General features: G+C 40.9%; 1 protein-coding gene across 1 annotated transcript in view; it reads left to right on the top strand.

Moving 5' to 3' along the window:
- The window catches only part of uhrf2 (ubiquitin like with PHD and ring finger domains 2), a 161,895-nt gene that overhangs the window by 24,814 nt on the left and 119,814 nt on the right, over positions 1-17,267 (top strand). The window contains exon 2 of the mRNA XM_080848064.1: positions 10,428-10,733. Within this exon, the coding sequence (XP_080704190.1) occupies positions 10,428-10,733 (306 nt within the window). The remainder of the gene's footprint in view (positions 1-10,427; positions 10,734-17,267) is intronic.

Genomic DNA, 17,267 nt, shown 5'->3' with positions numbered 1-17,267 from the left:
GACTGAACAAGTTCCATTGGTGATCGTTGACATCTAAACAGCTAGGAGTGTGAGCTAGCAAGGAACTAGCATGTCTCTGAAGGTGTCAGGGAGTGAGGTTTACTCACTGCACAGTACTGTACCCACTGGCTACTATTACATTTGCAATGGCCTTAAAATAATTGTATTGTTTGGGCTCTATAGAAATAAAATTGAATTGAACTTAATTAAATTTAATTTAATGGCCAACTGCTGCTGAGGCACAACTGCACTCACATTCAGTGGTGGTCCGTCAGGGCCAGCAAGGCCTTCTCTGCTGGCCTAAACATCATCAGAAAATACATTTAATTTTCATGTTTTCCTTTCATAAATATGTATTAAATTATTCCCCATAGTCCATTCTCTTCATTTCATAGCTTCCAGCGTTGTATATTTATGTTAGAGCTTTCATCCAATCATATTTCAGCTATTATGTGTTGCCAGGCTCCAAGAAATCTTCCCCGAGGCCTTCAGAATTAACAGTTAGGGCGCCTGTACATCTTAATGGTTATCACAACTGTCTGTTTCAGTTAATTTAAGTTAAATTAACTGAAACGGACAGTTGTGATAACCAATCAGATTTCGAGTTGGCGACATCGGGGCCAGCTAGCAGGTATCCCGTTGAACGTGACACGTCCAACCCCTGCGCTAGCTAGCCTGTCCCAGCCGGGAAAAGGGTTTGTCCGCCACTTTCAAATCAGTAACTACGAGCGGTATACCTGGCTCACAGCTTCAGAGAGGCACTGCAAATTGTACCGCTGAGAATGCCTGCTGTCGCTTAATACAACTTTGTAGACTAATCCCTTAAAATCGCCTTTTATTTTTAAGTTGTGACAGTATCCAAGCGATCATATGATAGTTTACTACTCTTAATTGTTAATACAGGTGTGTTGATTTTAAATGCTCCGGAAATATTAATACAAGTCTGTTGTACACGACTATGTTAATGTCATAATGATGGTATTAAGAGGTGGATTCACTAGCTCGCCACTGCTCACACTGTTATGGAAATGTATCTCTAGAATTGTTGTTATTTTTTTGAAATGTTAATTTGCTGAATATTTACTACCCCTATCAAACTTCATACACAGGCAATATAGCAATTTGGGTACACTGCCCACTCCTAAAGCCAGGGCATAGGGTCCCGGGGGCATATTGTAGGAAGGATATGGTAAAGAATCAATATCTTTGTAATTCAGGGGGGGGGAGATAAGTAACACAATGCTCTTATCTCTTCGAAACTGTGTTGAGGTGGATCAGAGAATTGGTCATTAATGGCTGCTACTTTTCAACGAACAATGGTCTCCCAGGCTTGCTCAAATGTTAATTTATTTGCACAAGGTTCAAGAACATGAGTGTGACCTCTTCCAAAACTGTAAATGAGTGTGTTTGGCTGATTATTCCTTAACCAAGTTCAGAGTTAGGGCTAAGCCTACATGCTGTATGCAAAATATGTATTCTCTCTATCAATTAGGTTAATGTAATTCTAATTGTAATTCTGGAATTCTTGCTACTGTAATGGACAGTTTGTGTAGTCGGCTAAACGATTTGTTTCTTTACCGAAATAATTATACCCCCTTCTGACCGATCTTTAACTCGTGTTTCAGCCGAGGACTGTACCTTTTAACTTCCTTAGCTTGCTACAATTTTGGGCGAGGGTTAGTCTAAAGGTTGGTCATAGGAATATACCAAGAAGAACTGTCATCAATTTAAAATAATCAACACCTGTCTTTGTTATGCACAGTGTAGATATCTGACTTCAATAACTTCATATACAGTAGTGACTATATTCCACTTACCAGTAGTGGGGTAGAGGCAGCTAAATAGAATAGCGCGGCGGTAATGAGACACCATTGTTTTCAATTGAAAACCTTGTGTTGCAGAAGCTGAATTATGTAGAAACAATAGAAGCTCTGTAAGTCCAGTCACGGAGCCAAGGGTTGCTTTCTCCGTTTTGTTAGGGGACGCAAGAAGCTTCAACATAAAGCAGTGCATGGATAAAGAGAGAGGATGTGGAATACAGACTCATTCTAATTCCGTGGGGAACTTAGAAACATGTCTAGCCTACAGCACAATGCAAGTGTCCACTATCAGTGTTTCTCCAAAGACTCCTGTTGGAGCTGGACCCCCGGTGTTTAAAACAATATTGTATTAAAGAAATAATTACACAAACACTTTATTATTATTATTATAATTATCAGTAGTAGTAGTAGTAGCAGTACTACAGCGTAGGTTAAGTAGTTGCATAGTCATTTAAAAGCAGTGATGTTTGAGATTGGTGCATGCATATTGTCCCCGTCATAGAAGAAAATGTTGCCACACCCATATCCAGAATCCAGTGCATGTGGTTTTGGGCCCTGTGTCCACTGGTGAGGTTGCATGTGATTTTAAGCCCTGTGTCCCCTGGTGAGGTTGCATGTGGTTTTGAGCCCTGTGTCCACTGGTGAGGTTGCATGTGGTTTTGAGCCCTGTGTCCACTGGTGAGGTTGCATGTGGTTTTGGGCCCTGTGTCCACTGGTGAGGTTGCATGTGGTTTTGGGCCCTGTGTCCACTGGTGAGGTTGCATGTGGTTTTGGGCCCTGTGTCCACTGGTGAGGTTGCATGTCCAGAGGTAAATGAAATCCTCTTTGGCATTTAGTGGCGTTCATGTGAAGAGCACCTTTATTGGTGGAGGCGCTCGTTCCACCAGTGGCTGCTCACCTGTATAAGTCCAATTCTTAAACACAATGGAAACAAAAACAGCGCCTAGACCAGGGGTGGGCAAACTTTTTGACTCGCGGGCCACAATGGGTTCTAAAATTTGACAGAGGGGCCGGGCCAGGAACAGATAGATGGAGTGTTTGTGTGAACTAATCAGTGGTGTAGTCAAGGGTATACGCAGGTATACGGAGGAGTATACCCACTTATTTTTCAGTCAGCATAGCGTATACCCACTTCTCAAAACATTCAAATACATATACAGTGGTGGCCAAAATTATTAGAACACTAGACTTAATTAAGAGTTTTCAGTTGTTTTTGTTGAATTGGCCATTAAAATACCCTAAAAACTAATTCAATATGTACAAAGTCATCATTATGCTATATTAATCATAGAATAGAGCCATCATAATGAGATTTAGGTCATTTTCCGTACAAAAACAAGCTAGGCCTATTTCACTGTCAATGTCACACAATCATGTTCCTGCACAGAAGAAGCCAAATTACTTGTGTAATCATTGTCAGGTGTTATTGTGGTTAAATTGATGGTGATGCAAGAGTCTTAGGACACAGCTTGGCGATTCTTTTGAATGTACAAGGCCTATCCTGCTCATTAAGTGATTTTGATGAGGGTTTTGTCACTGAGGCCACACCTCAAAATTGTATAGATCCAAAGCCTCTAGAAGCAGTCTTGAAGCACATGTTGCTCTTTGAACATGGCTAAGGTGAAGAAGGAGCTAACGAGTGAGCAACGGGTTCGAATAAAGGCTTTTTTTGATGCTGGCTGGAGTTACTGCCCCATAGCCAAGGACTTGAGATGCAGTCCCAGCACTGTAAAGTACACTTTAGACCACCATGGCACCAGAACCGAAAGGAGGGAGGTTTAAAAACGAAACTCTCAGACACACAAGTGAAGCATCTCAAAATTCTCAGTCTTCAGGACCGAAGAAAGACTTTACAAGAACTGTGTGACGAGATCAACATCACAATGGCTAATGGTGCAACAGTGTCTTCAAGAACTGTCCGTCGGAAACTGGGAGAAGAAGGACTTTTTGGCAGAATAGCAGCAAAGAAACATTACTGAAAGAGAACATTTGAGTGTAACGCCTGAAATTTGCAAAAGAACACAAGAAATGGACAAATAAAGATTGGTTTAAGTGTTGTGTACTGATGAGTCCAGGTTTGAATAGTTTGGCAACAAGCAAAGCGTGTATGTTCCACGAAGTGAGGGGGAGAGATATAAAAATTAGTGTCTCTTGCCAACAGTTAAACAAGGAGGGGGTAGTATTATAGTGTGGGGTGCAATTTTAGCCTCAGGAACAGGTGACTTTGGCTAATTTGATGGCATCATGGATACAAAAGTATACCACAACATTCTGGTGAGGCACAGAGTTCCTTCTTGGAGACGTCTTATTGGGCCTGGATTTATTTTCAAAGAGGACAATGACCATAAACATTATTTTAACTATTGCCGGATCTACCGGCGACAAGGAATCTGCTGGAACATTGAAAATTATGGACCGGCCCTCTCAAAGTCCGGACTTCAAACCCATCAAGCAAATTCGGGGCAAGTTGGAAAATAAACTCGACAGATCTACTGTAAATTCCAAGGAAAGCCTTTGGCTTGAGTTGCAGAAGGCATGGGATAACATTATTGTTGAAGTTCTGAAGAAATATATTGACTCTATGCTAGAGAGATGTGCTGCTGTAATTGCTGCAAAAGGTGGACGTACCACATATTAAAGTTAAAAGTGGATAAAAACAGTAGGAATCACTTCATCTGATATTTGTTGTGCTCAGAACAGCCATCTGCATGTTTCATGAACATTCTGAAATTAAATCATGTTTTGGAGGCAAAAAAAAGGTAATTATTCTCAGATCTGTCAGGTGTTCCAATAATTTTGGCCACCACTGTAAATACAGTGCCACTTGAAAGTATGTGAACCCCTTGAGCACTTAAGCGTTTTCTGTTGTTTTACCATGATTTTTCATTTTTTTATCACCAATTTTCCATAGATGAAATGTCAGGTTCATGTTTATCATTTGCATGTACTTGTTTAGAGGAAATTGTTTGAGTACCCAAAAAACTACATGAAACATGGAATTAGTCCATTTCAAAAGTAAGTGAACCTCCAGCTGAATTGATAAAGTCTAGCAGGTAACAGATTCAGTGCAACTTATTTGGGTGATTAATTAGTCAATTGAGCAAACCGATCATCTGAGACATCCTTAGGGAAAGGTTTGGGCAACACAGAATAAAAGAGAGAGGGAACCAACCAAACTACTGTAGTGCCAAGGTGTACCCACACAGATCAACAATGCTGAGAGGAAACGAGATATCCGAGAACATCAGGAAGAAGGTACTGACAGCCCATCAGTCTTGGGCAAGCTATAAGACCATCTCCAAAAGATTCCAGCTCCATCCATCCATCCAAGACAAATAATTTTGAAATGGAGGGCATTCAACATGACCGCATCTCTGCCTAGAAGTGGACGCCCATCAAGACCATCACCAAGAAGCACCAGAAGAAGAATAAATCAGGTAAAAGTCAACCCACACATCACCTCTAAAGAGTTTCGGACCTCTCTGGCAGCATCTGGGGTAAATGTAGATGGGTCTACAATCAGACGAAAATTGTTGGTTTTGATCTTGACAAAATAATTCTATCTCGGACTCATCTGTCCAAAGAAGGGACTTCCAGAAGGCCTTTGGTTTATCCAAGTGCTCTCGGGCAAAGTTGAAACGGGCAGTTTTGTTCTTTCTTGAGAGCAGAGGCTTCCTTCTAGCAACCCGATCATGAATGTCATGTCTATTCAATTTTCGTCTGATTGTAGACCCATGAAATGGACTAATTCCGTGTTTCATGTAGTCTTTTGGCTACTCAAACAATTCCCTCTAAAAAAAAGTACATGCTAATGATAAACATAAACCTGACATTCCTTCTATGGAAAATTGGTGATGAAAAAATGAAAAATCATGGTAAAACAACAGAAAACTCCTAAGTGGTAAAGGGGTTCACATACTTTAAAGTGGCACTGTATTATTCTACATGTGCATAATTTAAAAATATGCATGACAAAGATCAAGCACCTTTTTCTTTACCCTCCTTTCTCCTCCTTTCCTTCATGTGCTGCATAACAGAAATTGCCGACAGAAAAGTGAATTATTCTGAGATGGCTCAAGTTACCATGGAAACAATAAACAAAGCTAGCTTTGGCCCACACATGCATTGCGAGATCATGCGCCATCTAGCGGGGAAATGGGGGCATTACAGGAGAAAGGTAAAATTGAATTTAACAATATTTGGAGTTGTTCGGTGGGCCGGATTAAAAAGCCCAACGGGCCGTAGTTTGCCCATGCCTGGCCTAGACAATGATTTGAGCGAAGCCACTGGAAAAAAACACCCCAATGCAACAAACTAACCTTAGATTTCCAAATCCGTTTTTCTCTATCCATATCTCAGGTAGGGATGTCACGAGAACCGATACTTACGGTACCTTTCGGTACTAAAATATCAAAACCCCGACAATACCCATTTTTTTTTAAGCACCGTAGGTACCGCGAGCGCCGGTGCCAGCTGTTAGAATCGGTGCTGCACTTCTTCTGGAACTGACGGGGGCAGTATACGTTTCGGTGTTCCAGTCGAAGTTTTGACATGTTTTTCACACACAGATCTGCCATTTACTATTGTAAACGATGAAACTAGTGGAGGCGGCCAGGTGTGAAGTGTTGCCAGACTGGAAATGGCGTATCGTATCAGGCTCATTTTGGAGGATAATTATCATATCTGGCAACACTGGGAAGGCGGTCGACCAATGAGAGCACGCGCCAAAAGGTGGAATGTAACGGAGATACCCTTTCCAAAAGACGTAATATTAGTTTGTGAAACACCCAGAGAAACAAAAATATCCGACGAGGCTAAATCCCGGACGCTTTTGGAATCCATGCTGGGCGCATTTTTTAGGTCTCGAAAAGAGAACATGTTCGGGTAAAACAGGACGTCTAGTCACCCTACTTTTGAACATTATGCAAACGATGCTACCGTGTTCTTCAGACCAAGGGAGATTGTCTTTCAGGTGCTTTGCTAAATTGAAAGTACTGTCATCTGTATTTGTTTAAAGAACTCAATGATAGTTCTGATTCATATTAACAACATCCAAATGATGCAGTTTTTCAGTTTTTTAAATCTGTCATACTGAAATACACGTTACATGATGTTTAAAAGGATGGGCACGTGTGTTACAATGCCTAATGTTATGTACGTAGTTTAGGTAAGCTATGGTGTAGTTTTAACGTTAGCCTTTAGCCTACCTTGGTTAGAATTAGATAGAGAGAGAAAGAGTGCATGTATCTTGCAAGAATCATGACTAAACTAGGGAAATTCACAGAATGTCCTTGTTTAATATAGTTAAACATAAATATGCAATTGGTTTGACAAAACACGATTACCCAAAAAAAAATTCCGATGCCATAGACTCAATCCAGTCGATGTATAAGACAATTTGCAATTGACAGCTGGAATTTCGCCGCATCACTGAACATTTCTATTTATTTTGTATTAAATACGTCCTTTAAGAAGCTCAAAACTCATGTTCATCTTGTTAGCTGAATGGCTGCACTGTTATATCCAGGGTTTTGTTTTGCACTGTCTGGAATGTGTCTGGGGTCACTAGTTGTTGCACTTTAACCATTAATTGCACTTTATTATGTTGTGCTATGCTATATTGCACATGTTTTGTATGGCTTATGACATATGCTATTTTCACATATTTTAATAAAGAAGTTCATGTTTCAAGTTCAAGTACATGGAATGTAGGGAAATCCTTTTTTTTTTTTTTACCGTGGTATCGAAATTGGTATCGAGAATTGTGTTATTTTACTGGTATTGGTATCGACTACTGAATTTTTGGTATCGTGACACCCCTAATCTCAGGTGGCAGAAAGGTAGCGTTTCACTGCTGTTAGATTCAGTTAGATACATAGGTTTTAGTTTACATAATACAATCTCATATGCATCATGGCAAGGCCCATTCTGTGAATATGCAACTAGGTTTCAGACGGAGCGTCAGGCCTGCTTCCTAAACATTTGGTTCCCTGACCATTTGATGTTGGTTGAGACATCAAGATAGATCCTGTCTTTTGTCCAGGGCCAGGAAGGACCATCAAGCCAGACTCTTGATGTAGCTTAAGGACAGCTGGAGATCAATGGTTCTATGGGATGTCCCGGAGCCAGGACCCCAGACAAACAATTCAATTAGACCAAATTAGTTAATACCTCCTACTTTCATTTACGGACACACCTTTCATTTCTTGGTACTGTTTACATGTTAATTCTATACTATAAGAGTCACAACCTTTTGTAATGAGAAAAAGAAGAAGCAAGGAGACCGACTCCTCAGCAGCAGACGTGCCTTGTGCATGCTTGTGCTGTTTGGAGCTGACTGTGGCTTGTGACTGAATAAACACATTCTTTCGCTAAGCCGTCTTCTACAAGTCTGTTATTCTGAACAAGCTAACTTGACCAAGCGTGGGCATCCGACGAATTTGCCGGAGGACAGCACAAGCTTTCACTGCCGAAAACATCAGATATGCATGTCTGGTAGGAATGGCATTTGCTAGGCTGGTTTGTCCACCTCACATATTGACTACTGCCATTAGAGACATGGTGAGTTACAATAGGCAAATTCTAACTAAGGGGCAGTTACATAACATACCGAACCGTTAAATGACTGGGTAGCCAGTGCTGTACACACACACACACACACACACACACTCACACTGAGCTGGTACATGACTGTGTATCCAGTGCTGTCTGTGTGGCTGTTTTCGGCTGCTGTGGTGGATTCTCTCTTGATTAGAAATGTGACCTATTTCAATTTTCCCCCTCGTTTTCTTTCTTGCTCCAGTGTCGGAGGGTGGGGGAGGGACAGTGTCTGGTGGAGCACGGGGCGTTTCCAGACAAATGCGCATGCCACAAACACACTTGCACATATACAGTATACACCACTATCTGTAGTATCTGCGTAATTACATTTGAACTACATTACTCTGGAAGTGGTCTTCTTAAGGTTGATTTGCAGTTTTTACAATCCACCGAACAACATATGAAGAAGAAATGCTGAGGGCATTTTGAGTATACTTTTGGATTTTTTCTGGTTTCCTATAGAGTCTGTTTGATAAGCACTCACATCAATGTGAGAAGCCTTAAATCCCCAGAACTTTGTTCGGAACTACCATTTGTCCAGAAGTCACTTAAATCCGCTTTTAATTTCATGAAGTTTCATGCTGGTTTTACCTCAGATCTGTATAATAATTATATAATTGAGATGTTTGTGTGGTTATTTGGAGATGTGTTCACCAAGAAAATGATTCATACACATTCATACAGAGTTCTTGTTGCCATATAGTGCACTATGATCTTCACTGTTAATATATGACCATCCCACAAACTAGAGTAGTTTATAGTCAGATAGATATGTACAGTTATGACAGGTGGAGTTGCTTATTCATATAGTTTATAGTCTAGATATGTACAGGTATGACCGGTGGAGTGGCGCCCTGTTCCCTATCCTTTACCCTTTGAAAGGGATCACTTTTGAGTTTGCCATCAAAATGTAATGGTTAAAGATAGTTGGATCAAGATAAATGACTGCATTACAATGACAACATATTATGAACATACAATAATCATTGGTTGTTTAATATCTCGGCTTTGTCTTTGTTCAGATTTCTTGGTGTGCCATTGTCTGAAAAAAGATTATGGCTAAAACTGAAGGTAACCATTGAGTGTGAAAATACCATTGTTATTCAAAATCATTGTCACCGTAGAAACATAGTCATTGATAAATTCTTGAATGCCCCAGTCTTTCTAGGCCTATGTCTTACTATTTAAGGATTACTAAACAGACTTTCCTTTTGTGTTGGTAAATACTAAAAGATGTAGAGATTATTACTTTAAAATAGAGGAGAGATGTGACCCCAGCGCCAGAGTGATTGGGGAAAATAATTAGGAAATGGTCTCGGTTCTGTCACCGAGTCGTGATGATGGGGATTGGAGTAAAGCTTGATGTTTTCTCTCTCATTCAACTGATGAGCATTTAAAGTGTTTGTTTATACACATAGTACTCATATCAGTGGACATGATTGTAGGCTTTCATATATGATGTGTTTAAATGGCTGTGGGAGTGCAGTGGTATGTCGACTCGATGCAGATGGGCAGGTGTTGATGCATGTCAAATTCATGAGATTTCATTGAAAAACATGAAATGCCCGACGCAGACGATGGAGGTGTTATTGCGCCATCTTACTGGTCCCCCCTTCTCCCATAACAATGAGTAGAGGAGCAGTCCACATCAGTCAAAGAGAAAATGGCGGAGTCTCTCTTGCTCTCTGATGCAGACAGGCTGTCATGGTATTAGGCTTTCTACGCTGTGCTCTGTGGGTTCAGCTCTTTCAGACAGCTGCTAGTAGCTTTTTCCAGACTGCTGCTGTGTTGGCTAATGAAAGGTGGGCATTTTCTGTGAGGCTTAAAAGAGACAGCGATATGGCCTGCTTGTAGAAATGCATGTCTGAAAAGGATTCCATATTTCTTGTACAGGGAGTGTGTGAGTGTGTGAGTGTGTGAGTGAGTGAGTGAGTGAGTGAGAGAGAGATCAGCGATCAACTGCCCTGTTAATAGAATGTGCCTTCTCTCCTCTTGTCTCTGTTGAAGATGGAGGATGGCCAGACGCTGTTTGACTACAATGTGGGCCTTAATGACATTATTCAGCTCCTAATTCGCTCCCAGACTGATCCTCCAGACAGTCCTACCGCTAAGGAATGTGAGGATGTGGCCAGTAGTCCTTGTCCATCCACCACCACACCTGTTGTGATTCCATCCTCCCCATCAGCTGTGGCCACAGTCAACAGCAACAGCAGCAGTAACAGCCAGGGGAAGTCTTGCAATCCTCCGGCAGACAACCAGCCATCCACATCCAGCAAATCCTTCCTGATCGACCCTGGGATTGGGGTGTACAAGGTGAGACTTGGATTGAACAAAATATGGAAGCCTGTGCTGTAAGTTCTATTTGACTTGATGAAAAGTAAGCACAGGCTAACATCACACAATTATAGTCATGATTTGATTTTGCTCCTAAAGTCTAGCATGCTAGCACTGGTTAGCGGGCCAGACTGTTAAAAAAACGATATGCTTCAAGGCTTTGAACCGGTTCACGGAACGAAAACGAAAACCAGAAACTTTTGATGTTTTGCTAGGAACGGAACGAAACCAGAAACTTAAAAAAAAATTATGTTTCGGATCAGAATCGTTTACCTAAAATAATGGTAACCGGTTAATAACGTTATTTTTTCGTTCTTTCACAAGATTCCTAAATGCAATATGATTGGTGATGTTCACTTCCGGTTGTTCACTTCGATAGAGAACTTGCCGCCGCCAGCTAGTAGCCTTATCGGATCAAATATATGCACAAGCTGTAGCCACCAGTCTTTCAAACTCAATCTTAAGAAGAGGTAAATATTGTACCAAGTATCTCACACATGTTTGGTTTTAAATAGGAATTCTATCTTTTAAGATAGGTACGAAGTTCAATGCATTGTTGTTAAAATCTGCAGGGTCAAGTTAATGAAAATATAGCTAAGTTGGACAGTTAGCATTGGCAGTAGACTACCTGGCTATTGTCCAGCATAACCTACCCTAGTTTTTAAGTCTTTATTTAAAACGTAAGCTAATACGGTTGGGCCCTGAGGAGGTTTTTACCAAATGCTGTTATGTTTTGTTTGCCCAATAAACAACATAGCATACATTTTCCTTGTCTTAATTCATGTATAATACTTACAAAATGTCAGAATTACAGTTATGCCGCTTACATAATGTAGCCTATAGTGCTTTTTTAATGTTAAATGACAGGATAGAGACATAAAAGGTTATTTTAAAGTCCTATTGATCAGCCTACTTATTTGTATGTCCCGCAGCTGACATGGAACGCTATTAACCGGTTCAGGAACTTATTTTTTTGTTCTAACCGGTTCAGGAACGTCAATTTTAGGGTTGAAACGAAAACCGGAAACGTTAAAATACTGTTTCTGTTCGGAACGAACGAATTGGGAAAAAATTCTGGTTCAAAGCCCTGATGTGCTTAGTCAATTTATAGATTCAAGTCATGTATTAGCGTACCAAAACAAACGTTTTTTTGAGACAGATATTTGTCTAGTTTAACTTGCACGACTTATTTAACAGTGTATGTGTTTCTAAATATTAATGTTTTCAGTGACACGTTACATGAGTATGTATGAGGTTATCCCTAATATTGGCCACTCCCATTTCGTTCCACTTAACGCATCTGTTTTCGTGCATTAATATGCATGCCACCTACCTTTACATATAACAGTCCATGCTTTATGCAAACAACTTAGTCAAAAAATGTTTTGATAAGCAAATGTTAATCTACCTAGTGTTATTTTTGTGATTTGGGTATTTTTTGACTAATTGGACCTGATTCAGTTGCAAGAGTGTCTATTCACTTATACACGCAAACAAACATGGCATGATTATGTATGTAATTTATCAATAATTTTGAAATTTTGATTTGAAACACTTTGAACACTTGATCTTTTTATAAATAAATAATAATACAAACAAATTAAATAATGTATTATAAACATAAAAAATTAAAGTAAAAAAAACACGGACATGATGCAAGCCCTTATCTTCCGGCACTGAAGAAACTCAAACTCCTCCTCCAATTATTGGTCCCACGACCCCAGGTCCTCCTCTTCCTCTCCAGGAAGTATCTCCTGCCAACACCTCCCACACCGGTCTAAGTCAAACACATAAAATTCATGAGAAGACGTGAGAGGCACCCAGAGGTGCAAGTGCTTTGCACCTGCTCTGCTCCATGTTGAATCCGGTCTCATTTGCAATTGTGAATTAGACGAGGTTTGTCCCTCAGCCCGAGCTCTTCATGGTAGTGGTGAGCAGACGGAAGTACCTCTCCACTGTCCATTTCCGCCTGAAGATCGCCCTCTAGTGGTCTATGATGTCAGGCTTCCGCATTGGCCGTTTAGCCAAGTGCCTCCTCTTGAACTGATCCGGTCCCTCAAGAGCCCCCTTTCCTTTACTGGTGGCCGTTATTATTACTTAAAAATTAAATCATGATGTAGTAATGTGTTTTTGTGCCAACAGAGTCTGTGATGATAAAATTCATGAAAATAGTTTATTGTTACTATTTTCTGCAACATACAGTATATTTGCAAAATAAAGAGTTGTATCATCATGTCAACTCAACAATACAAATCAAGGTTTTTGCTTACTATTCTGATAAACCCATAACAATTAGAACTCACTATTGACTCACAATTTCCTTGGATGATCTCTAAAAAACTGCCTAATACAAAAGAATGAACTTGACTCTATATGGCTAATGCTACCTATCTAATTACTTAACTTAATTTTTTCGGGTATAACCAAGCAATAGAAATGTCAGGCAGTCAATCTGCTTATGTGGACGGAGTTAAAGACTACAGCAGTCTATAGTTGCCAAAGACAACAAGTGAGTTGTTGCAAGCTTGATAAACTTTGAAAGCCAGAAAAGTTTTGTCAGGGTAACTGTAGCAGACCTAAACATTAACTAGGTTTGCTCACTGTAACCTTATACTATCCTCATTGTCTATTCCCCCACTGTTAAGGGTGAGGCGATCAGATTTTGTGAATTGAATTATTTAATAAAATAAAAACTAAGATATACTTCCGTTACTGCTTTGATATGTTTTGGTTAAAACGCAAATTTAAGGTTATCTTTTGTATGATCATCATTAACGGACATATGGCAATTTTGTTATTTGTTTTATGTATTCTATGTTATTACATGCATGTAGTGCTCAACATGCGCAACCATCCAATCAAGATGAGAGGCAATCCATTTAAGTGTTTAAAAGACTGTTCATTTGCTCTTTGATCGGACTGCACCTCTACAAATCTTTTCAATCTAAACAGGCAATGGGCAATTATATTACAAGCAAAGGATTTTAGCTGATCATAGGCTTAATTAGGAAAAAAATACTTTTGACTGTGAATCCACTTTTGAAAGTTTTGAAAATGATCTGATCCTGTCTGAGTTTGATTCCAGAAGGTTAAAACCCCAAAACCGCAGTGAAACTTTGACAAAGGCACTGTGTCATCTGTATGATGGTGTAGGTTCCTAAAAGGCACCTTTAGAATAAGACATTTTTTTTGAGAGGTTTAAAGTTTACAGTTAAGGTTTAACCTGTTTGCAACCAATGGCTTTTTTGTCAATTCTGCCTATTTCCGCTTCATTTAAAACTTGAATATCTATTGTTCTACACATTGCATAATAACCATTCATGGCTTAAATTGAAGAAGACTCTTGGGCCACCAACTGCAATAAGTTAAAGTGTTTTATTATGACATTTTAGTTTAAAGTTCAGACCATCAAAATTAAGGATTTGTCAGAAGAAGAAAAAACGCGTATGGTTTTCTTTTTTGTTTCAGTATAATCTTGGGTTTTAAAATATCAGAGGAAACTAAAACTTATATTTCCTGATTCAACAACATCTTGACAGTGTGTGTACAAAGTTTCAAGCAGATAGACAAAAGTTTACAAATGTTACAGATCAGTTCCTATAAGGTGTCTTTAGACGTCTCCAAGTTTCTCCTGGCCTCTCCAAATCACCAAATACAAAAGTCACTATAAATCAAGAATTTAAACTTTTTCTTGTCATCTGTAGTTCAGCAAACCAATTTAAATTAATTCCAGTGTAATATAATCCATTGTTTTGTATTTTTTTGTGAGAATATAAATGATTGCCTATACCCTATCAAAAACCTACCAAAATCCATTTAGAAGGACATTTTCACATTATTATGAATGTTTTTGTGGTTTTGTACTTGTCTGAGGTGTAGTCTGTCCTGATGTTTTTACAAATAGAAACACAGAAAAAAATAATTATTTACAAAAATGTATGTATAAAAATGTAAAATTATAACAAAAAAATAAATAAATCAGACACGCTGGCTGCTTTGTCATCATGCCACAATGCGTAGCAACAGCGCCCTGGGATTATGCACAGGGCCACTTGACAAGCCCTGCATAGCCACATAGTGAGGTTCTTGCAGATTTTGCACCTCCTCCTCCCCTTGGTGGCTTTCAGGGTAGGATCATTGGAGAGTTCACAGACTAGTTCTGGGACACACAGTCTCTGTTGCTCTGGTGGCACAGAAGCCGTGGCTCGCCCAACAGCTGCCTTAGAAGCCGTGGCTCGCCCAACAGCTGCCTTAGAAGCCGTGGCTCCCCCAACAGCTGACTTCTGCCTTCCACCCCCGGAGTTGGATGACAGCTGGTCACGCAGAAGCACCCTGAACATCTTCTGGGTGAGGGGTTTCTGCTTCTTTGCCTCTGCCATCTCCTTGTGGATTATGAAGCTGTTTACCACCGCAATATCAACAAAGTGTAGAAACATCATATAGAACCGCCTTGTCCTCCGGGTCACTGTGAAGTACTTTATGAGGGCATCAGAGAGGTCCACCCCCTCCATGTACTTGATTTGGTCAGGCACAGGAAACTCCTTCTTGGACCAGCCTGTATGAGGGTGACGGACACGCCATTGCACAGAATCCCACTTTATGCCTTGTGGATTGTGGAAAGCATGGCAACGTCACGTGTGTCCTTCCACTTCACATACAGCAAGGAGCCCTTGCGGATCCAGCGAATTCCCCCTCGCTTCGTCTTTTTGTCCATTGCATTGGCTTGTGTTTTCGGACACCCCAGTCGGTTCTCCTGGATGGTCCCACAGGCCCCAAAGTGCATCTTGTGAAGGTGGTTGAAAAGCTTGGCGGTGGTGTAGTAATTGTCATTATAAAACAATTGGGTTCTATCGCGTTATTTAGCTGTTTCTGATTGGACGAGAGACGTTCCATGAGTTGGATTATCCGTCAACATACCAACTGTCTGGGACTTTTCACAGCTAATAATAAATCACTCCCTGATGAAATATTTGTGTTGATGATAACCGTTAATTTAAAGTTCTTAAAATTCCATACCAAGACATTGACAATGGAACTATTTTTTGTTGCGGAGAAACAATGGCAAAATAAACCATTTTGAATCAATAACTTTGTGTTGAAATGTTAATTTGTTGACTGTAGAATTGTTTTATAAAAACAATATAGCACTCGTGGGAGTGGGGTAGGTAAGGGATAATCCCACGGGTGTTGTTGCCTACGCCACTCGGCCTCCCGTTGGATTTTCCCTTACCTACCCCACTCCCACTCGTACTATATTGCTTAAACATACACATTGTACCCTGTGCCAAGATTGGGCACCTTGAGCAAGTCGACAACTGCATCAAAACTCAGCCCATTGCCACTTGGATGCTTGCCCTTCCCCTGGTATAAGGAGAAGTCACAGGTGTATCCACTCTTGCTATCGGCCATGACAAACAGCTTGTAGCTCCACTTCGTGGGCTTGTCCTTCATATACTGCTTCATACCGATCCTTGCTTTTGTGGGTACCATCCGTTCATCAACAGACAGGTTCTTCCGTGGGTGGTAGTGTGCTCTGCAGGCCGTGAGGATGTCATCATGGAGAGGCTTCAGGCGGAAAAGGCCATCATGTCTAGGCTGACGAAGGCGGCGCTCATTCAGTACATCAGTAGCTGGGTCACTCATATGAAAGTTTGCACTGATGGTAATAAACCTGTAGCTTTTCATGACATCTCCAGGAAAGGGAAACCTGAAAAGGTGATCCTTCCTCCACAGGTCCCTTGCAGTGGTCACCCTGGTCAGGCCGAGATACACAACAATGCTCAGGAATCGATACATCTCAGCTGGTTTCACGTCTTTCCACTGCGTCTTTGCACCATGCGCACGCTTCCGGGCAGCGTATTTGTTGGTGTTGGTGCACAGAGTTTGAGTGACACTGGGTGTGAAAAACAGCTTGAAAATATCATGGGGGCTGCAAGACTTCTGGAAATCCAGCTGTGGTCCAGGTGTCCTCTTAGGGCAGAATGGAAACTGTGGGGGGCACACATCCTCCTCAGAACCATCATGCCACCTGTCCACCAGTGGGACATCCTCGGCATCCTCTACAGGCAGCAATGGTGTGGGTGTTGTCTTCTTGGTGGCTGTCTTCACACGCCTTGTGGTCCTTTTCCTCTTCACTGGAGGAGGGCATGAGGGCCCTGGCAGGTCTGTAGCAACATCCTCTGCAGGCAGCAATGGTGTGGGTGTTGTCTTCCTGGTGGCTGTCTTCACACGCCTTGTGGTCCTTTTCCTCTTCACTGGAGGAGGACATGAGGGCCCTGGCAGGTCTGAAGGGTCATCTTCTGCAGGGACATCTCTGGGAAAAAGAAATCAATTGCCAAGTGTTACAAAAACAACACAGCAATCCAGCAAAAACAATCAACATATAGATTACTGAATAGGCAAGATTAGAGAGAAAAGGGCCTGCATCATGAATGAATAGATACTAATGTTGAAGGTAATGGGGGAATGATGGGGGTACTCTAAAGTGGGGAGGCTGAGACCACAGAGACAAAA

Source organism: Sprattus sprattus (assembly GCF_963457725.1).
Source record: "Sprattus sprattus genome assembly, chromosome: 11".
Taxonomy (NCBI): Eukaryota; Metazoa; Chordata; class Actinopteri; order Clupeiformes; family Clupeidae; genus Sprattus; species Sprattus sprattus.
This window is presented reverse-complemented; position numbering and strand designations above follow the sequence as displayed.